A 22,982-nucleotide genomic window follows, 5' to 3' on the forward strand; every position below is an offset into this window, starting at 1 on the left:
ATCTAGATCCAGAGAGCATCGCAGACACCGATCTCGCTCCATGTCACGAGAACGCAAGAGGAGGACTCGATCAAAATCTCGTGAGAAACGCCATCGCCACAGGTCCCGGTCCAGTAGCAGAAGCCGCAGCCGAAGCCACCAGAGAAGTCGGCACAGTTCAAGAGATAGGAGCAGAGAGCGATCCAAGAGGAGGTACTGAAGTGCGGATCAGAGGATGCGGAACTACCTTTATGATTTAGCCTTTTGTTTATTATGTTACTTATGCTTAGATTATTGGTTTGCAACCTGCACCTGATATTGATAATGTACTCAATTGTAGGTGTGTACATTTTTTTTTTCTGATTGTATGGGGTAGTTCATGCAGAGTTAATGTGTGAGCGAGAGTAAGAAATTGAAGCCAGTATGTGCAGAGGTTATTGTTTTTCTTGGAATGTTGGGGAGGTGGGAGGGGAGCTGATAAAAACAAAAAAACAAAAACAAAAACAAAAACTATTTTATAGGCAAATAATTTTAGGTACTAATACTCTTGAGGGTTGTGGGGCTTTCTGTTTATCGTTCTCCAATATGTATTAACAAATGGGGACTCTTAGAAGTCCTTTCATTAAAAGCATTGTTTAGCTATGTTTGCCTGGTTTCCACACTTCGGTGCACTTCTAACAAGCAAATAGATTCTACTATGTTGTTTAATCTACAATATAAATCATACATTTTCGTGTTCACCTTTAGTGTAATGGGAAGATTCTGAGTTTGGAGGAAGCTACACCACCTTAGTATAGGAGGAAACTTCAAAAGATGCAATGAGAGCAGACACTGCACCTGATTATCTAGTGAGAGAGAGATAACAAAGTGTTAGAATGCAGTGGAGCTGTTAAGTCCCCAAAACTCAGGTCACATGATAATCCTATGGAGCATAAATTATACTTAAGATTACCTTTTCTCTCCTGGATAACTATTCTTAGATAAATATAAGAGGCAAAACTTGGAGTTCCTAGTTATTAGTCTTAAATTTTCTGTGGCTTACTCCATATAAATTAAACCCTCAGAAAGCCAGCAAAATCTTTGAAGATTTGACTGAATCACTCACTCCCTGAAATCACAAGCTGAGTTTCTTAATAGGCTTTCAATCAACATTTTATTTTATATATTTCTGTCTTTGTTCTAAGTAGTCCTTTAAAGTGATTTTAACTAGGTAGGGGTATGTGCGTGCCTGTGTGTGAGCGTGCGTGCGTGTGTGCGGTGTGTGTGTGTGTGTGTGTGTTTGTGTGCGTTGGGGGGAGGGTTTGCAGGGGAGGTCAGGAGGCCAAGGTCTTATGTAGCTCAAATTGGCCTCATACTCATCCTTTAGCCTCAGCTTCCTCTTAAGTGCTGGGATTATAGGCATATGACGCCTTGCCTGGCTTTATGAATTAGATACTTTCCTCTGTGCTAGGCTTGTTAAAAAATAGCAAAGTAATAATAGTGTATATAAATAACCATTTTCATGTTGCTCTATGGTGTTTTCTGTGTGGGAGAATGCTTGGCCACAGATTATAAAGTGATAAACTGGATGTCGTAGGTAAATGACATAAATTTAGATGAGGAAAATTTTCAGAAGGATTTTTTAAAAATGGATTTAGGTAATGGATCAGGCTTGAATAACTGGTTGTAATTAAATAAGTAGGAAAATATCTGTGGGCTTCTTACATTTCAAAACTAGGTTTGTCCTCAGTGCAGTGTCCAGAAACACTTTTTTTTTGTAATGTTATTTATGATTCTAAATCTGCACACTAAATCTGAGAATGGGACAATGTTAGGTGATAAAGGATTTAGATGACTCTTGTGTTGACCTGCTCAGCTGTCATTTTTCTGATGTTTCTCTTCCTTGTCTTTATTGGTGATGGAGAAGGGAGGGCTGGGTGGGGAGTCTTGTCCTGTCATTGTGTCATCTGAGGCTTCCTGAACTTGGGAAGTTTATTTATATAGGAAAACTTCCCACCATATTCAGCATGTTCAAAAGAGGATTATTTTTGTAAAACTATTAAAGATTTTGCTTTTCTCAAGAGTATTTCATATCTTTGAATTCAAATTACTTTTAAAACATCATTGTTTTTAACAAAAAAGCAAATGATTGCTACTTGTTATTTCATATATATAACATCAAATTATTGATATACATGTGAGTTTAGTGTTTTTGATGGTAAAAAGAGTCCATTAAAAGTCTTGACATTTTGCTGTTTTCTTACCCTTGATGTGAAATACTGATCTCTGCTACTACAAGTGGGTTGTCTATATGAACCTTGTCTTGGCAACAGTTCCCACAGGTCAGTGAGGACCTTCTGCAACTTTATATTTTTTGGGTGTTCTGTCATGTAGTACAGACTTCAAAGTCAGACTACTTGGGTTCAGAATTCTTTGCCGATATTTAATTATATTTCATCTGTTTTTATATATTTCATTAAATAGAGGTAATAGGAATATTTGGCTTATTAGGCTTTCACTAGTAATCCGTAACCATTGTCATGTAGGAGGATGTTTGTAATCTTGAACAAACATTAGTCCTTGTCTTTGTTCTTTTTCAGTTATCACTGACCTCAGGGACTTGCCAGCATCTAATGTCATTGTTCTTAGTGATCATTTCTATCATTAATAGAAGCTTTGGAGATGGCTTGTGTAGACTTGGAATGTGGTTTTATGTCTTGTAAAATGCTTTTTAAGCAGGAGCTTCTGAAATGATAACTTTTGAGGGCTGAAGCACAGGAGCCTTGGCATACATTGAGGCCAGCCTGGGCTAGGGAGAGACCTTGATTCAGAAAACAAAAGGGGAAAATGATTATATAACTTCAAGAAGAATGCTTGAGATTGATGTTGATTTTTCAAGCTTTTTAAATTTTAATCTCTGTTGCCATAGTTTTGTATTATGACAAAGTACTTGAAAAAAAATTAATGAGGAGGGACTTTCTTTTAGCGCAAACTTTTATGAAGTGAGATTTCAGTTCATGGCCATTTTTGAATTGCTTTTGGGCCCATGTCTAACCAGAACCCCATGACATGGAGCCTGTAATAGAGCCTAGTGACTCAATCTTATGGCAGAGGAAATAGAGAACAAAGGAACAGGTACAAGTTAAAATAAAATACACCCCTCTTGACCTGTTTCCTCCTGCCAGAAACCATCTTCTAATGGCTGTGAACTTGCAGTGGATTAATTCATTGGTTGTACCATCTTTATGACCTAGTCACCTTTTTCTGTAGCACCATCACCAGTTTCAAGTCTTCAACGTACACTAGCCTTTTGGACTGTTTTATATCCAAACTACAATACTCTCCGTATCTATATTTTTCAAACTGGTTATAGTAGTATTTTCTATCTTGCCTTATGTTTTTCTGAAAGTATTGCATTTTCTGTGTTAGTAGCATGCAAACATAGCATATTGAGACCCAAGTTTAAACTCCAACTTAAAAAAAAAAGTATTATGCAGGACTTGGCAGTGCCTCTGATCATAATTCTAAACCTTGATTGAGATAAATTATGTGTAAACGTTCTGTATCACCTGTAAAGAACTAAATAAATGTAATATTTGTTGTTAATTCATTTTAGGTGTTAAAAGTATATATTCTATGCTAACCAATATAGTTAGATTCTACATAATGTGTTTGTGTTTTTGTTTTTTCTGGTTGCATTTCTGATCCGAAGGTGTTTTGTTTATGTACCTTTCTTTGAAGATGGGATGAGAATGGACATAATAGTATTAGGAGCAGTTAAGATTTTATTATAACATGATCATTTTTGATACCCAACATTTTGGTTTTAATGAATCCACTCAAAGAATAAAGCAGATTTTTAAATTAGCACATGGTTATTTAAAGCCATATTATTGAGTAGTTTTCTTACCTAGTTTACAACATACTGCCTGTAGGACAGATGTGGCTGAAACCTGTTTTTGTAAAACCAGAAAGCTATGGATGGTTCTGCATTTTTTTTTCTCATTTTTATAGTTGATAGAAAAGAACAACTCATATGCCCTGAGCTTGTGTGTGATTTACAACACCTCAAATCCTTATTGTTTGTCATTTAGCACAGAAGAGATGACTGCTATACAGATTCATTGTTTACCATCCAGTTTGAAATCTTGATACTTTCCTCTTATAAAAGCAATTACTTATATATTGTTTTTATACCTTTTTAATTAATTGAAGAAACTTTATGATTATCTCTGAAATACTAAGAATATATTATTTAGTGTAGGCTCTTTTACTCTTAACTATATAGTTATCTGTTGTTCCCAATTTTGTTTTGGTGCTCTTATCAGCTATAGTAGGACCTCTTCTAGAAGAAACTCTCTTCTCAGGTTTATTCTTACCTATTTCTTCAGCTATCAGAAACTTAATATTGATCCTATTTTTTCATTGGATTTTGGGTGTCCCAACATATTTTGCTCCTTAAATTAATATTTTTCAGATCCTCAAAAGAAAGATTCAGAGATCAAGACTTAGCATCACGTGACAGAGACAGGAGTTCAAGAGACAGATCACCCCGTGACCGAGATCGAAAAGATAAGAAGCGGTCCTATGAGAGTGCTAATGGCAGATCAGAAGACAGGAGGAGCTCTGAAGAGCGTGAAGCAGGGGAGATCTAACTAGCTGTGTACATATCTTCAATCCTTAAACTTCCTATGGCGCTACATGCTATTGTTTAGTTTACAGCTGTTCAGATGACAGTGAACAGTTCTAGACACCAATCCAGTCAGGCTAGATGTCTAGTATCCAATGATCTGAACTGAACCTGCTCTCCTTGATGAAGCCTAAAACTACATCCATAGTTTTTTGTGAACCTGAACGTAACAGTTTATATTATGAGACACTGTTGTCTATTTCTTAGGAGCGATAGTAAATGAATTGTGTTGATGCCTTGCAGTTTTTGAACATTTGTAAAATACTGTTTTCCTTTCTATTCCAAACAGCAGCAGCTTTAGGAAATCCTTTTTCTTTATAATTCTTCCTTTGACTTTTGTATCTCCTAATACCTGTGCCTCCAACTATAAAAGAGTAAAGGGAAGCAGTATAACTTCTAAGGTTCTGTTCACATTGGTTATTATTGGTTGATTAGAGTTGAGCATTTCTACTGGATTGTGTGCTGGAGAAATTTAAATATGGGGCTGTTTTGTTTGGGGCCTATTAGAGTTGGAAGTTGAACAGTTGTTGGATTACATACTTTTGCTTTTATATTGAAATTTTGAAATCAGACTTGTCTTGATTTTTGTTTTTGATTTTTTTTGTTGTTTTTGGTTTTGGTTTTTTGTTCTATTAAACTGCTGCGTTCAGTATATTGAGGGGGATGGGGGCAGGGACTGTTTCAAAAGCACTTGTTTTGTGTGTGCAGGGGGTATGTGTGCATAGTTTAAAGACTATACTCTTAAGTGTAAAAAAAATAAAATGAAAAGAATCACCACCACTACTGTAACTTGTTCAGTAAGTTGTCACTAGAACTATTTGCTGTGGGTATTCTCTATTTTGTAACATCCTTAACAGTGCCTTTCTGTGTACAAGGCACCAAAGGAAGTAAACATTTAATTGTGGATTCCAGATGGACTGTTGCCCCACCAAAACCTCTTGCTGACTATACTACACTACTTCAGAGCTGTGTTTAACAGCTTCTGTAAGGAAAGATTGAACTTGTAGAAGCAGCTAAGAGTTGTTTGTTTGTATTTTTTAATTGACAAGCCTGAATAAAAACAATATGTAACCAACATATTGAAACCAGCAGTTTCTGCATTAAAGAGCTAATTCCCTACTCTTGACCACCTAATAGTTAACAAACACCTTTTCTTCTAGAATACAGGGGAAGTAATATATTAACTAGTAAAGTTAATATATATTAGGATCAATTTTTGGAGAGTAAGATCTCATGTAGTGTGAGCTGACCTTGAATTCACTGTGTAACTGGGTATGACTTTGAACTCCTGGACCTTTGAGCCTTTGCCTCACTGCCCAAGATTATTGATGTGAACAACGAAACCCTGTTTAAGTATTATTTCAAAAGGGTGGGGGGGTCAGTCCCAAAAATTTGATGACAGTAATTTGGCCCTTTGTGAATGTAAAAGAGCAGAAAACTAATTTGTGTGATAATAGATTTTCTGAGTTTTAGAGATGACATTTTGCTTATGTGTCCTTACCTGACCTTGAATTGCAAACTTCCTGACTTGGTCTCCTAAATGTTGGGAACATAGGCAAAGCACAAACCAGCAGGTATAGTTTTAACTTTATTTTTTTTAACAGCAGGAAGGAACAAAAGCATGGTGGATTATGCCTGTTATCTCAATGCTGAAACATTTGTAAGGCTGAGGCATGTGCTTCACAAGTTTAAGGTTAGGTGGAGGCACTCAAGTTTCCAGTTTACTAAGTGAACACATTTATAGAAGGGCGCGTCAGTAATGCCTGGGACAAAGCCAAAATGAATGAAGGAATAACTGTATGTGGTGCCACCCTATTTCCAGAACACCATTGTTACAGTTTTTTTTTTTTTTTTACTTTATCTTTTTCTTTTGAACTGTGAAATAATTATAGTTAGCAAAATTGGGGTGTGAGTTATATTTATGTGAGTTATGACTTGAAGGTTGGATAAAGCACACCCCAGCCCCCCACCCCCCGGTATGATACCCAGTTTTAGTTCCCAGCATTGTAAAAGTTATTTCCTCAAGTGTTTGTGAGGCGTGGTGACTGCTCCAGCCCCATAATTGAGGGTAGTGGGGAAGCTGAGGTGGATTTGAAGTTCAACACCTGCCTTGGCAGCCTTTTTAAGCTTTACACAAAGCACACTTGTAAAAGTGTGGCTTTAAATCACATAACGGATCCATCTCAAAAATAGGCCTGTAGTGAATCTACTCCCAAATTCAATTTTATAGACAATAAGGTAAGTTCAGAATTTCATTTTACAAAATAACTGGCTGAATTTCCTCAAAAAGTCAAAGATTTCGGTTAACCAATAACCATGTTTATAGTCTAATTAGATATAAATAAAAGAGATTTTTGACTAGCTGGGCATGGTGGTTCATGCCTGTAATCTAGACACATGAAAGTCGGGAGAATTCCTATGATTCTGAGGGTAACCTGGGCTACAATAGATCCTGCCCTTTTTAGGAAAAAAGCAAGGGGGAAAAAGGTAGAGAAACTGAGAGATTATGTAGACTGGATAGAGCTTGTTAATTTGTGTAATGATAAACTTGCCCTACATAAAAAACATCTCATTTTTTAGTATTCATGTGAGACATGATGTCTGGTACTTATTTTCAAATGATCCAGTTCTGTATCCACCAACACATAAAAATAATATGTAAAATGTTAAGTATTAGGAGAGCTTTACATATGTTTATTTTCATTTCTTAACTTGTGTGTCTTGAAAATTTAAAAGTTGAGAGGAACTCTTGGATTTTTTACCTAACTTACCACTTTAAAATGTTCTGCCTGGGCTGGGGAGTCCATTCCTGCAATATAAGCCCAAGGACCTGAATAAGTAAAATGATCTAGCCTGACACATACATGGATGGGTGTTTTAATATTTCTTAAGGTTTGATCTCTGAACATTATCAGAATCACAAATATAGATACACCAGTGGATACATACACAAAAGAACCTAAAGACCATCAGTCATGAGGTACCACTGTATACCTACTGAAATGGCCCACAGAGGGACAGAATAGCAATATCAAGTGCTATATAGAGATGAGCAGCTAGAACTCCGAACAGGACTGAAAATGGCACAGCTGCTGCTTCTAAGTTCAGCGAGTCCATAACATAGTTCAGTCGTCTTGCTACCCAAGGAAACAAAACCATGAGGCTCCAAAGGTTTATATTTAAATACTTACAGTAGTTGTGTTTACAGTAATCCAAATATTTGAAAGATTCATCAATTAGAAATCCGACAAACCGATAACATCCACACAAAGGAAAAATTGCTAATGTATTTACCAGTGAGTAACTTAGTATACTCAGCTAAAGGAGCTAGACCCAGAAGAGAACACTGTACGGCTCTCTTCATGTAAACTAGAACAGGCAAAAATAGCCTGTAACCTTTGCCTCAGGGCTTGCTGCTGAGCAGCGAGTGTTTTAGGATGTGAGAAATTTTCCATATGTTGAGTGGTAATGTTTACGTGCAGCCTACTCCTTGGCCTTTTAAAAGTTCCTATTTCTATAAAAATAAAGAAATACTGGTACCTTAAAAATGTGAATATGGGGCTAGAGGGAGGACTCAGGTTAAGAACACTGCTCATGAGTACTGGGGTAAGGTTCCCAACACCCATGCCACATGCTGTCATCTGGAACTGGTGTCCACTGACACTACCCTAACAGGCACAATATACAATTGAGAACAAGAACGTCTTTCAAATGTGAGTATGATTCCCAAGTGTGTAATTTTTTTTTTTTTTTTTGGTTCTTTTTTTTCGGAGCTGGGGACCGAACCCAGGGCCTTGTAATTTTTTTTTTTAAAGTTGCTCCTAGTACTGACAAGATGACCCAACAAGTGAAAGTGATAGCAGGGTAAGGTTAACAACCTGAGTTCAGTCACCGCAACACACACGGAAGGAGAAAAAACCCAGAAGTTACATTCTGACATTCTCATGTCCAGGGTGCACAAGTCCCCACCACAATAATGTTCTCTAAACGTCAATGTCAAATAAAAGAATTAGGCTTATCCCTGTCTATCAATTGAGAAACAAAACTATGATTTATTTATTAGGCTCTGCGCAGTTACTGGGGAATTAAACTAATTAATTCTCTAGCAGTAGACTGGTTGCTTCTCCAACTGTTCTCCCAAATACTTGCTGTTTGAATCTTCCTGGGCTCTGCTCCAACAGTCTGGTATTCGGGGAGGCATTTTCATTCTGACACTTGCTGCTGGTCAAGCTTCTCTCCTTTTACCTCTTTGTGGTTTCTATCTGCGACCCCCACCCAGGTAACTGAAAAACCTGCCTGCCTTTTATTTCCTACAGCAGTTGGCTGTAGCATTCAATAAAGACAATTATTAAACAATTATGAAATCTCTTGTGTACTTATATTCACAATGCCCAATCCATTTGTATCTGGCACCTATAAGAAATTATTCTATTTGTCCTATCTTGGTGAGTTCACAGTTCTGTACTTTTCTTATTACTATCTTAAGCAATTAAATCCTTTAACTTTCATAGCTTGCACTTACAATTTTAAGACACCTGTTTAAAATTTCCTCCAGTTTTCATTTAAAAAAAAAAAAGAAAACTACTAGATCCTTTAATCTTTTTCACCAACCTTAAAATACCTACAACTTTCACCTACTCCAGCCTTTATAAATTGGATTTACCATCCTTAAAACATCTCCTGAAACTAAAACATTTTCTTAAGTTCTTTGTACCTTAGTTTAATTGTGACACTATCTAGTGTTCAACCCCACCAGAGACTTGAGAAGGAATAAATATTACCTGACTATTTAGGAAGCACAAGCAAGCTGCTTCCAAAATTATCCAAATAACAGACATTGTTGGCTGCCTGAGCAGTCCCCCAGAAAAGTCTGTAACATTGGAGCATCTGTCTTCAGCCTTCTGGACCAGTATATCTGACAAACTTTTGTTAAGCAGGAATTATGAAGGACTTAATTACCCTGTATTGGCAAGAGCTTGGCAGTTGACTTTGCCTGGTCCCGAGTTTTGTCCATTTTGGACAGTATTCTGTCTGCAGAATGCTGCAGTTAGGGCATTTTCTTTGCCCCATGGCTAGCTTGCCATAATTGAAGCTGTCTTTAAATGGAGGTCCTTCGATGCTCTTCTTCCAAGTTGAATGGGGTGCTGTCAGAAGCTGACATGTCTTGTCAAAAAAGGCCTTTAATAAATAAAATAAATGCCATATTCTGTTAGGTCTCTGAGGTTTGGAAGACTATGTATCAATACCATATGAGTAGATAAACTTTGTTCTTAGCTATTTACTGTCTGTTTAACCGAGGAAGCATATTTTGTGATAAACTGGTCCAGTATTTGACTGTAAGTTCGACTGTTTTATCAACTTGTAGTACATATTTATGCTGAACACTTTGTAATAGCAGCTTTTAAAAGGACTAGAATTTTACATCTTCAAATGACTATAAGAGCTGAAACTTAACATATAGTAAGTTGTGACAAAAATAACTTCAAATTTTGTATCAGTGTACAAAGCCTTATACCAATGTACTAAAATACACAAATGTAATAAAGTATAACTTTAACTTTGTATCAACATTCAAAGATCCATATTAATGTAAGATGATGGCTATAAGCTGTTTTTTGGTTTAACATTAGATTCAGCAATCTATCTTTCCTATTATTCCTGTAAAATCCTGTCCCTGCTCCCTTTCTCTTTTTACCCCTTCTCCCATTACATAAGAAAGAAAGGATAGAGAAAAGAAAAGAGAAATTCCCAAGTGTAGCCTCCTATTCCGTGTTTTCTCACTAGTCAAGATCATTTAATAACTTGTAACCAACCCCTTTATAATAATAAGCATCCTCCACTCAATAGAACAACCAAAACCCTGGCTTAATGGAACTTTGTTTATTAAAATGGCTTCGTGCTTATTTGGGATGTAGTATTTATTTCTTGGAGGCGAAAGAGATTTGGAGAATGTTTAATCTTAGGAAAGCTAGCTGTAGCTTTTTTTTTTTTTTGTCCAGTTTCTATACTCTGAGAAAGCTTAGGCATAAGTGAAGTCCTGGCTGAATCCGAATGTAGCTGGATGGATTGAGGTCATTTGCGATCAGCAGCTTTCTTTGAAGCTGTATTGGAAGTCTTGAGCAAACAACATTGAGGCAGTTTGGGGTAATATCAGGTGTCTCAGTATCCCTAAGGGTGAATCTTTCCCAGAACCACTATTTTTGATGTTATTTTCTGCGAACATATCTTTTACAGGTGTTTTGTATTAACATACATAATGGAATCTGCAAGGTGCACATTGCAGTTAACCCAGAACCAAGATTCTTTGCTCTTTATTTGAGCAGGTAAAAGACATCTGTCTTTCCTAGGCTAATTTGGATTATAAACAAACTGCAATATAAATTCTATGCCATGAAAGAATATCATGATAAGCCCTGAGGACTTTGTAGCCAACAAAATTTACTGACTACACATGGATATTTAAGTCTCAGCCAGTCTTAGAGCTGTTCCCATATAAAGAGGTCAACAAATACATTACCTATCTTGGTCTTTTATTTCCTTTTCTGTGATTGAGATCCTCAGGAGGGTCGCCCCCACCTGGTTTCTACCAATTTGGAACGACTAGAGCTTTTTCCCCTGTGGGAATCTAGGTATATTCCTTCCCCCAGCACATTTCCTGTTTTCCATTCTAAGGTTAGGAGATCTTTAAAACAGGCTGTTTTAGTTCATCAGTACTTTCTATAACCCAGTGTCTCTCAGCAGCTATAGGTTTTTTTGTTAATGTTCACAAGCATTTTAAAATTTAAAAGTTAGTAAAGTGCTATATAATCAATCTCTGGGGGGTCTTTGTTATCCATTTCTGATTGTTAAGTATCTCTTAAAGTACGATTAGATCTCTCCACTATTGCTTCTCTTAGAGAATTGTGTGGTATACCTATAATGTTTTATAATATGTAAAAAAATTATTTCATTTTATTAGAGACATATGCTGAAGCATTCTCAATCTTTATACAGGTATTCCCATAATAGCCATAACTTGTAATAAATGTGTAATTACAGAATCAGCCTTTTCAGATATTAAAACACTTACCCAGTGAATTCTTGAGTATATGTCTATATTAATGATTCCAATTTCTGATCACTTGTAGTTGAATAAACAGTGAAATCAATTCAGAATCATCCTGAATAAATTCAGCACTTTGTTTATGAAAAACAATTCTCTACATATAGTCAATCACTAAATTAAGAGATTCTTGAAAATATAATACTGTATATAATTCTGATATTTAAATGGAATCATAAGGACTCTATAATCTCCCTTACATATATTTTCTGATTTATATCCTGCCTTTCCTGCTATATTTGCATCAGCATAAAATGTAGGGGCCTCAGAAATTGGTATCCTTTTATTCTATAAGGGAGAATCTGATTAGTTCTTTTTATAATCTGAAGTTGCTTGCTTTGGGGTATTTGTTGTTAATTTCTCCCCAAAAAAGTACTTCAAGCTCTTTGCCAATGTTCATTTTTTGCTCATAATGAGCCAATGTAAGCATTAATAAAAGGCAGCATAATTTCTGCTGGATCTATTTCTGCTAACTGATGAAGTCTTATTTTTTTCCTTTTAAGATTAGTTTAGATACTTTTTCTATATAGGTCTTTAATTTTTTTACTCTATGTGCTAAAAATGGATATTTTTATCCATTTGGATAAATGGATCAGACATTATTCTCTCTCTGTACAATTTTTGAGGGAGAATGAGAAGACAACAAGGTAACTAACATTCAAGCCGTCTTTGGATTTAGGCAGTCTGTATGAGCACTTTGTAGTTTATTTTCTACCAGAGCTAATTATCAGCTTCAGCTGATTACCTTCTTGGATCATTAAGAGTTCTTTTCTTTTTTAAAAATATTATTTAGTGTATATGATTACACACCAGAAGAGGGCATCAGATCCCATTACAGATGGTTGTGAGCCACCATGTGGTTGTTGGGATTTGAACTCAGGACCTTTGGAAGAGAAGTCAGAGAAGTCAATACTGAGCCACTGAGCCACCTCTTCAGTCCTCATTAAGAGTTCTTTTTTTTTTTTTTAAAGATTTATTTCTTATATATAAGTACACTGTAGCTGTTTTCAGACACACCAGAAGAGGGCATCAGATCTCATTACAGATGGTTGTGAGCCACCATGTGGTTGCTGGGATTTGAATTCAGAACCTCTGGAAGAGCAGTCAGTGCTCTTAACCACTAAGCCATCTCTCCAGCCCTCATTAAGAGTTCTTAAGTGTTCTCTTATGATTTTACCTTTTGTTGTAGAATTTCCTGTAGACTTATATCCTAGATAATTAATACAGTCTCTTCTATGTATTTTTTTCCGGAGAATTTTAAATCCCCAATTAGGTAAAAGTCTCTTTGCTTCAGTAACTTTTTTCTTTTTTTTTTTTTTTTCTTCTTTTTCTTTTTTTTCAGAGCTGAGGACCAAACCCAGGGCCTTGTGCTTGCTAGGCAAGCGCTCTACCACTGAGCTAAATCCCCAACCCCAGTAACTTTTTTTCTAAGGTTTATCTCTATTTGAATCTGAAAGCAAAATATCCATATAATTGTAAATTATGGACTCAGGAAATTGCTCATGAATTATTTCCATTGGCTGTTGTACAAAATATTGGTACAAGGTAGAGGACTATTCAACATTCCTTGTGCTACCTTTTGATTGGCATTGAATGGGCACTGTGAAAGTAAATCTACCTTGTTCCTGTAAGGGGATTGTGAAAAAGAGTCTTTTAAACAAATTGCTATGATAGGCGATTCTTTAGGTAACAAGGAAGGCAATAGAATTTCAGGCCGCACAGAACTGAATAGGGTTGTCTGTAGGAAAAGGAAAAAGTGAAGCTTCTGTGATCATGAGCTGGTGCTGTCTTCTTTCTCCTACACGTGACCTCTATTATGACTTTTCCTCTGTTGGAAAAATGGCATGAGTCCACCTCGAAGCCTGCAATGTGCATGGCAGTTAGGATGAAGGTATTAAAACCCATGCCCACGGTGACACAAAAAAAGGCCATACCTAATAGTGCCACCTTTTTGACCAAGCTTAGTTCCCTTCCTGCCCCCATAAACTTCTTCAAACACATAAGTCTGTGAGGGCCATAGGTTCATTTAGTCCAACTTCCAAAGTCCCTGTCGTCTATAGCAGTCTTAACTATGGTAATGGTCCAAAGTTCAAAGTCTTCTGAGATTCATCCAATTACTTAACCAAAGCAAGACAGGAAGCCAACTGAGCAAACTGCAAACTCTCTCATCTCCGTGTCTGAGGTCAAAGTGGTCTTCAGATCGCCAACTCCTTTTCATCTTTGTTAGCTACAACAAACTTCTTTCTCCTGGACTGTTAGTAGCTTTCCTCACACAGTTCTGGTATCTTGGGGTCTCCAAGGCAACTCCAACAATTGAACTTCTTGTTCTGGGATCCACACGTGATCATCTGGGCTCCTCCAAAGGTCTTGGGTCTCATCTCCAGCTTTGCCCTCTGTAGCACTCTAGGCTCTGGTTGACTTCACTGCACTACTGCAGATGTTCTTGGTGATCATCCTGTGGTACTAGCATCTATATTATATGGAGTCTTCCATGGCAACTAGGCTTCACCAATAGCCTCTCATAGGCTCTCTTCATGGTGCCAAGCTTCAAATCCTTTGCATGACCCCTTCAGTCCTGGCCATCAACTGCAAATGAGGCTGCACCTTCACCAATGGCCTTCAACTGTTCTCCATGACCCCATAATACCTTTAAGACTACTACCACCTGGGTGATTCTTAAATATTGCCAAGTCCAGCTGCAGTATGAGGTACAACCTTGGCTATCTCTGGAACACAGGTTCTTGGTGCTCTCAGGAAACACTTCCCAAATTTCACCTCAATGATGCTGGTCTCTTCTTAACCACTGTAATTTCTTAACTCCAACTAGCCATCATCAATTGTCCCAATAGTCCCATCTATTCTTGACTCTAAAGCCTGGAACATGACCCCCTTGTTCTACTATCACCAGCTTTCTGTTTTCAATGAATTTACTCTGCTTAAGCTTGGTTATCTTGGAACTTGTTCTCTAGATTGACTTTGAACTCAGTGGTCTGCATGCCTGTCTCCTAAATGGTAGGATTAAAGGTGTGATCCACCATGCCTTGGTTTAAGCTTTTCTCTACTTAGAAATTTCTCTGTCCCAGACTGGTCTTGAACTCAGATATCTGTCTATGGAGATTGAAGGTGTACTACCATGCCTGGACTTAAACTTTTCCTCACCTAGAACTTGCTCTGTCCCAGGCTGACCTTAAACCCAGTGATCTGCTTGGTTTTATCTCCTTGAATTAAAGGTGTGCCTCATCATATATTGAACTAAACTTAGCTGGGTGGGATCTTGCCCCAAAGTCCCATTCCCTTAATCTGTTATCTCTTAGAGGATTCAGTTCCAATCTACTTCCTGGTGTCCCTGTAATACTCGAACCATTTATTTTGTATTTTTCCTCTCTCAGCTTGCTCCTTTTCATTAAAATGCTCTTTATAAGACCAGAGAATAAAGTCTCTGTTGGGCTTTTTTGAGACTTCATTTGTCAATGCAATTAGTAAAAATCTCTTTACCTTAGCCTCAGGTAGACTCTTTAGATAAGGGCAAAAGGCAGTCACATTCTTAACCAAAATACCACAAAAACAGTCTCTATGCCACATACTGAAATTCTCCTGAAACTTCTTGGGCCAGGGCTGCACAATTCTAATCACTCTCAGCAACATGATCTTCCATATTCCTACCAGGATGGCCCATTACACCCCACTTGAAGCATTCCACTGCTTTCCAAATCCAAAGTCCCCCAAATCCATATTTTTTCCAAACAAAGGCATGGTCAGGTCCGTCACAGCAATACCCCAGTCCCTGAAACCAATGTCTGTCTTAGGGTTTTACTGCTGTGAACAGACACCATGACCCAGGCAACTTTTATAAAGGATGACATTTAATTGGGGCTGGTTTATAGGTTCAGAGGTTCAGTGCATTATCATTAAGGCAGGAACATGGCAGCATCCAGGAAGGCCTGGTGCAGGAGGAGCTGAAAGTTCTACATCTTCATCTATAGGCTGCTAGGAGAAGACTGGCTTCCAGGAGGTTAGGACAAGGTTCTTAAAGCCTATGCCCACAGTGATACACCTACCCCAGCAAGGCCATACCTCCTAATAGTGCCACTTCTTGGGTTAATCATATACAAACCATCACACGCTGTAATTTCAATTCTGTTTCTAAGAGGCAGCAACTTAAGCCAATTGTGTGCATTTAAGAGTATGGCTTGATTTGTATATACTTATTAGTATATACAAATTAAGATAGAATGTCCTCTAAAGTCCCTCCTTGGGAAATTTCTCTCATCCCCAAGATAACCATTCTAATTTCTGTTAAAAGCAATTGTCCTCATATTGTAAAATTATATTCCTGCTGCCATTTCTTGGTTTGTCAATTTTGGACAGCAGTAGCTACTCAAAATGATGGATTGCAAGCTTTACCTGTTGTCCTAGTTCTTCTTCAAGTGAAGCTAAAATATTTTGTTTACAGCCTCACCACATCCACATAGTCACTTTCTCCCTCTAAGTTTCTAAGTTTGACATCCAGGTACGGGGCAGGCAGGGGAGCTCCAAGCATATCATTCTTGGCTTTGAAACTGAGAACAGCTGGGGACTGGCTCCTGAAATCAAGACTACCAAAAGGGCTGAGAGCATGGTGGAGTACTTGGGAGGTTTAAGACAAAGGATCAGGAGTTCAAGGTCATTCTCTAATACATAGTGTTTGGCCGACAAAAGATGGCTGAAAGCACCACACACAGGATGTTTGCTGGAAGGGCTTAGAAGTGATCATAAGAAACTCGTGGGAAATCTGGTAGTGGCACAGGCCTTTAATCCCAGCACTCAGGCAGAGGCACACAGATCTCTGTGAGTTTGAGGCCAGCCTGGTCTACATAGTTCAGGATAGCCAGCGCTACATAGTGAGAACCTGTCTTGAAAAAAGAAACAGCAAAAGAGAGAAAAGCCGTGAGAAAACCCAGGGTGTTCCTAAGATGCTCCCTGCCCATTGAGTGTATTGCTGGGATTCAGCGTCTGAATGGCCAGGGCTAAGCTTTGCTTTTTATTAGTTTGGCTCTGGCCTCTGTTTTCTTTCTTTTTTTTTTTCTCCCTATCCTTATGTTTATTAAAAACTGACAAGCAAACAAAACCTGTACAAAAAATACCCCAAATTCCTTATCAATTTGAAACAGCAATCTTGAGAGACCTTATCGCCTAGGACCCCCTCTTCCTCTACCCCGGCCTCGGCCTCTTCCTGCAACAGCTTCTCTTTTCTTAGATTTCACTTTAGGTTCAACATCCACAAGTAGTGTATCTAGAGGTAAGCTGTCTGGTAGAATAAAATACCGAATGTTATTGCCTCGAATACCCAATGTTTCCAACTGTACAGGTCCTCTGTTCTCCAGGGTCATTTTCACAGCTTTGAGGTGCGTATTCATGTTGACATCTACATGTGACTGTTCCATGGACTCGTGTTCCATTCTTCAATTCAATGGTTACAGTTTCATGACTCAGTTTCATCAAAAATCTCACGAAATTCACCCTAGCATCACAGTCTCCCTTCTAGTCCGACTGTCCATGGAATTCAGGCTCCAAAGACCCACGGAATAGGGGTATGAATGCCCGGAAGAGCGCGCAGAGGCCTGCGGATCTGGCCTCTGTTTTCTTAACCTTTGTCTGCTCAGGTACAATTTCTTAGAGTTTGTTCTCCGTTAGTTTCTGTTCACCGCCCCAGATAGTGATTTTTGTGGTCCTCCTGTGTATAAGGAGGCCCTGTCACCATTCTTGGAGAAGCAACGACCCACACATCCACAGACAGTCAGCCTGGGTCTGCACCTGCCCTCCTGCACTGAGGCTTCGGAGCTCTTCACCTGCCTTCCCTGTCAGAACAGACCTGCAGCTCTGGAGCACCCTGCTTCCCCCTTTTTTCATAATGTATTTGAGCAGAACATCTAGTTCTTCCTCCTACAGTTTGTAGTTAGTGCTCCTGCTTGCTGATGAATGTGTTCTACAAGAAAAGCCAGGGCGCAGAAGCATGATGGGTGGCTTAGAAGTATTAAAGGCAATGCTAAGCAGGGCAGGAGCATGGTGGCTGACAGACCTGGAACCCCAGGTTCTGCCACATACTAGCTATGTAACTAGATACTACAGTCAGACTAAGTAACAGCCCCAGCACTAAAGAACTGCCCATGTTCCCTAGTTTCTCAGCTATTTAGGTTTGAGGAAGCCAAAAAATATTCAAGAATCAGTGACCAGACCAGGTGATATAAATTCAGTTCAGACTGACTCTTAGCCTGTAACTCTTTATTTTTTCCAATTATTAAATGGCAAATTACATGTTCAATGTGCTTAAAAGGACAGTGTAGTTGTGTTACATGCTTTTAGTCCCAGCAGAGCAAATTCAAGGACCGCCAAGACATCATAGTGAAAACCCTGTGTCAAAATAAAACAAAAAGAAACAGAAGAAAAGAAAAATGCCTAAAAGGCTACAACAGTTGTCTTCAGCAAAAACTTTGAGATGGAGTTTTCCCCCACTGGCATTCAGCAGTTACATACTCAGTACACTTGACAAGGTTGTGCCACTGTTGAGAAGCCTGTCTTCCCTTATTTCTGGCAGAATTATCTCTGTTCTCAGACTTGTTCTGTCTCCTTTGAATAGCACAGGTAGAAGTATCAGTAGTCACTTTCAAGTCTGGCTGCTTTTCCAGAGATTCGTCTGTGTTTTGTGTCTATCAATAGATATACGTTCACAGGTTAGAAAAGTACAGTGTTCGCCATACACGTGTTAACCCCCAGAACTTATATAAAGCCTGATATGGAGGCTCCTACCATGAGATGGGAGCAGAGAGGAGAAACCCAAAAGTTTGGCAGCCAGTGGACTTGGCATGTGCAACAGTGATAAGAGACTCCATGCCTAACAAGGTGAAAAATGAGGTCTACACCCAAGATTGCCCTTTAACCTCCACATACACACTGTGTCATACCCCACTTAGGTTCATATGTGTGCACAAGCACATCATACATGCATAAGCACACATACAAAAGACAAGCGTTTAAAAAAAAAAAAGACGTGGCCATATGTTTGGCACACACCTTTAATTCCTGCATTCAGGAGGCAGAGGCAAGAGGATCTTCATGAGTTCGAAGCCAGCCTGGTCTACCTAGTGAGTTCCAGGACATCCAGGACTACATCAAAAGACTGTCACGAACAACCAAAATAAATAAAACAGTAGAGAAATTTAAAGTGTGCATGTGAGTGCTTTGCCTGCATGTATGTTATGTGCACTCTAGCACCTGTGGTAGTCATAAGAGGTGATCAGATCTGGGGCTGCAGTTCCAGATGCTTGTAAGCTACCATCTGGGTTCTGGGGACCAAATCAGGTCTTCTGCAAAGGTTATGAGTGCTCTTAGTTACTGGGCCAGCCCCAGAACTATTTGTTTTTATAACTGAGTATACGCCAATGTAAGGCCGTGGCACCGGTGGACTCTTCACTCTTTGTATGTTTATCTGGTTTTTATGTTTTCTTTGATAAAGTGTGGATTCACTTCTCCAGGGTCTGCACTATTGACCTCCCCTCTGCTGCCTGGCAAATCCTTTATCCTCTTTGATTTTCAGCTTTGGAATAGCAGAGTAACATGAGCCTGGAAGATTCCTACTGTTCACTGTACTATCAGCCTGCTGTCCTGTTCTGAAAACTCTCCCCTCCTCCCATTGTCTTCATATTTTAGTGCAGTGTGGAAGTTTCCACTCTGGTTGCAGTGTGACTTCATTCCTGGCCACAGTTCAGCAATCCAGGGGCACTAGAGCCTGCCTAAGGTGTTCAGAGTCCTTTTGACTAGAAGTTTCCAGCTTAGGTTGGCTATCTCTTCTAGACTTGAGGACAGGTAAGGTAAGCACTTTTGGTGACTATGTTCTTCCAGGCAGGAAATGGCCCAAAAGGAGAAAGAAAGAAAGAAAGAAAGAAAGAAAGAAAGAAAGAAAGAAAGAAAGAAAGAAAGAAAGAAAGAAAGAAAGGAAGGAAGGAAGGAAGGAAGGAAGGAAGGAAGAAAGAAAGAAAGAAAGAAAGATGATCATGTGAAGAGAAACCGCTCCAGTTCCCCTTTTCTGCTTATCCTATTTAAAATTTGTTGTTAATAACCTGGAATCTAGCTTTACTAGTTTACTAGGTCATAGTGGGAATTAGATGTGCTCATGCAGGTAAGTACACTGGATGGCACGCCACAAGAACTGTTAATGTAAGAAGACATGGCTTTCCTAGGCAGGATTGCTTAGCATTGGAGCCCCGGTGTTCCTGGGGTGTCCTTAGATCCACACACACCTTAACCACAGATCCATGTGCATCGTGGGGAAATGCCTTTGTAGTTTTGGGCCAGCTTCTCTTCAAAGCATAGCTTGTCCACTCTTGGTCAGAACTTTGACAGGGACTGAAGCATACCTTTAAGACTCTGAGAAATGGGAACTGCTATCTCTGAGAGGCAGGTTTGCTTGATGCCTTTATTCTCAGACTCCCTACAGATAATCTAAATGTCTCTTTGTGCTGTTCGGGACCTGGGGATTGAAATCAGGTCACAAGCTTGGTGGTAAGTGCCTTCACCTGTTGAGCTGAGCTATCTTGCCAGCACTACATTCTTAAAATTGTGTGTGTGTGTGTGTGTGTGTGTGTGTGTGTGTGTGTGTGTGTGTGCGTGCGCGCGTGAGTGCGAATGTGTGAGGGGGTTGGGGCTAGTGCACATGTGGAAGTGAGAGTCAGTTCTCGTCTTCCCTCTCCACGTGGGTTCTGGGGATCACATTCAGGTTGCCAGGCTGTGCAGGCTGTGTGCTTTTACGAGCTGAGCCATCTTGTTAGCCACAAAGTTCTTCATAAAGATACCAGTCATACTTGATTAGTCACATGAATGGCCTCATTTTTACGTGAGTGTGCACACACACCGTATTTCCCTAAAGGTCACATTGTAGGTATTGGGAATTGGAATTTCCATAGTTTGAAGAGACCCAATTCAATCCAAAGGCATAATCCTGGTTATACTGCTGCTGCTTATTCTAAGGATATGGATTCTCTAGAGTTTTCTCTTGCTTAGGATTCTCCCTTGGCTGCTGCTCTCTAAATGGGTACTGGCTGCTTGGACAGACTGACACACACAATAGACTTTTAGCATAGGGATGCCAGGACATTGCTTTCTCCTGCAAATGTCTGTGTGAGCACCAAGGGCGGGAAGCTGAAACAGTTCAGAACTTTGTCAAAGAGTGAATTCAGATGAATACAGCTTAAGCCCTGCATTGGAGAAGCACCGGGGAAGGGGACCTAGGACAGGAACCCTTAGTAGCTTGTGGAGGACCTCAGGGAGCAGGGTATGACCAGATGTTCCATGGGTGTTTCCTCAATCCACAATGGTGTGTGCTGATGTATTAGCTACTTTTCTGGTTGCTGCAGTGAGTTAGGTGACAACTTACAGAAGGGAGAGTGTTTTGGCTCCCAATTTGAGGAAGCAAACAGGAAACAGGGAGGGATGAATGCTGGTGCTCAACCCTTTTCTCTCTATTCATCCCAGGACCCCAGCCTGTGGGATGCTACCACATTTAGAATGGCTCTTCCCGGGGTTGGGGATTTAGCTCAGTGGTAGAGCGCTTGCCTAGGAAGCGCAAGGCCCTGGGTTCGGTCCCCAGCTCCGGAAAAAAAAAAAAAAAAGTAGAAAAAAAAGAATGGCTCTTCCCACCTCAATCCAACTCCCTCACAGGCACGCCCGGGGTGGGTGTGTATCTTCTTTTCTCAAATGTATTGTATGAGCCTCTACAAGGCTCCCCCATTCTATTTTATGTATTTTTCCTGGATGTATATCTGCATCTGTAGGTCATGCAGTGCCTGAGGATGGGGGTGTGTTATGGGGGGTGTTGGGGAAGGCAATGCTGGAGTTAGTTTGAGTTCTAGGAATCAAACATGGGTCCTCTGGAAGAGGAGCCACGGGCTTTTACCTGCTAAACCATCTTATGAGGGCCCAGTCTTAAAAAAAAAAAAGATTTTATTTTAGTGTGTGAACTTGTGGATTTTTTTGGGGGTGGGGGTGCCCACCCCTTTACATTTGGTCCCAGCCAGCCCATCTCAGAATAGGTTTGGTGCCTCCCTTTGGGGACTCCCGGGCTCCCAGCTAGCTCATCTCTTAAGGTTGTGGCAAGGCAGAGAAGGTAGGGCTGCCTGGTCAGAAGACCAGAAGTGCCCCAGCTTGGCAAGCAGAAACTTCTATGGAGCATGAGGCTGACTGAGGAAGGAAATGGAAGGTGGGGAGGTTTGGTGCAGCTCCTCCTCCCATGGCTGCGGGGACCACCAGCCTGAAGTGTCTTTGGACTTCTGAACAATGTTGGGACTGTTAAGACTAGAGTCTGTGGAAATTAGACTGAATACATTTTGCATCATGAGTTAACCACGGGCTGGGTGTGGTGGCACACCCCCTCACAGTAAGTTCCAGGCCAGGAGAGCCTGTCTCAAAACAAAGCAAGACAGCCATGAATCTTCAGGGTATTTGTTACAGGAGTGCTCTGGATTGATGCTGAAATGTCTGGCACAAGTTTGCTCACGGCTGGTAGTGCTGTGTTTAGGGTGACTTGGGAGTCTTAGGAGGTAGAGCCTGTCTGTGGAGGTATGTCAACAGTGACAGGCCTTTGAAGGATCTTCCCACTCCTGGCTCCAGCTCTTCCTCGGCCGCTGCGGACTGGGCAGCTCTGCCAGGTGCAACCCTCTGAAACCGTGAGCCTGGTAATTCTTGCCTCTTTGAAGTTGTTCCTGTCACCAAAGCAAAAGCAATGGATACAGCAGCAGACAGGTCTGATAACAGGAGACTAAGTCATTTGGTTCCTTTGGCACAGACCCAGGGTCTGGGAGAGCTGCAGTCAAGAGCCACGAGCCTGCCTTCTTCCAAACCCCCACAGCTGAAGTCTGGGTGGTCCTCACTGTCTTCCAGGAACCTGTGGTGGGGTGGGGGAGAGAGAAAAGAGAAAACACTCAGGTTGCTGGGTGCAATACTGTGTAAGTGACTACACAGGAAATACCTGGAAAGAGCCCTGGCAGTGTCTTCCGATGGTCAGCTACATGGCAGAACCAACAAATCCCTATTCTACAGACTGTGTATCTGAAAAGCAGCCGTGGCAGTTCTGTCTTGGTAAATGTGTTGGGGACCTACATCAGGGTTGGGGTGGAAGGGTAAGCCAGTGCTAGCCCACCTTGGCTGGATGTAGAAGGAGTCTCTTGTCGGCACTGAAGGCTGGGTGGGGCAAAAGGAGGC

The 22,982-nt window shown here is 40.0% G+C and overlaps 2 protein-coding genes and 1 pseudogene across 15 annotated transcripts in view; 1 reads left to right on the plus strand and 2 right to left on the minus strand.

Annotated features, from left to right (window-relative positions):
• Luc7l2 (LUC7-like 2 pre-mRNA splicing factor) overlaps positions 1 to 5,745 on the plus strand; it is a 63,427-nt gene extending 57,682 nt beyond the window's left edge. For 10 of the 12 annotated variants that reach the window (XM_006236316.5, XM_063286003.1, XM_006236321.4 and 7 more), the window contains 2 exons: positions 1 to 192; positions 4,436 to 5,723. In XM_006236316.5, the coding sequence (XP_006236378.1) occupies positions 1 to 192; positions 4,436 to 4,613 (370 nt within the window). In that variant the 3' untranslated portion in view covers positions 4,614 to 5,723. The other 2 variants (NM_001107853.1, XM_063286004.1) reach the window with 2 other exon arrangements.
• The window catches only part of Klrg2 (killer cell lectin like receptor G2), a 27,413-nt gene continuing 9,661 nt past the window's right edge, over positions 5,231 to 22,982 (minus strand). The window contains exon 5 of one of the 3 annotated variants that reach the window (XM_001072378.7): positions 5,231 to 22,665. In XM_001072378.7, the coding sequence (XP_001072378.2) occupies positions 22,545 to 22,665 (121 nt within the window). In that variant the 3' untranslated portion in view covers positions 5,231 to 22,544. The remainder of the gene's footprint in view (positions 22,666 to 22,982) is intronic. The other 2 variants (XM_006236344.5, XR_010066141.1) reach the window with 2 other exon arrangements.
• On the minus strand, positions 16,916 to 17,243 carry LOC134486758 (small nuclear ribonucleoprotein Sm D1-like; annotated as a pseudogene).

The sequence above is a fragment of the Rattus norvegicus genome, chromosome 4 (genome assembly GCF_036323735.1).
Source record: "Rattus norvegicus strain BN/NHsdMcwi chromosome 4, GRCr8, whole genome shotgun sequence".
NCBI lineage: Eukaryota > Metazoa > Chordata > Mammalia > Rodentia > Muridae > Rattus > Rattus norvegicus.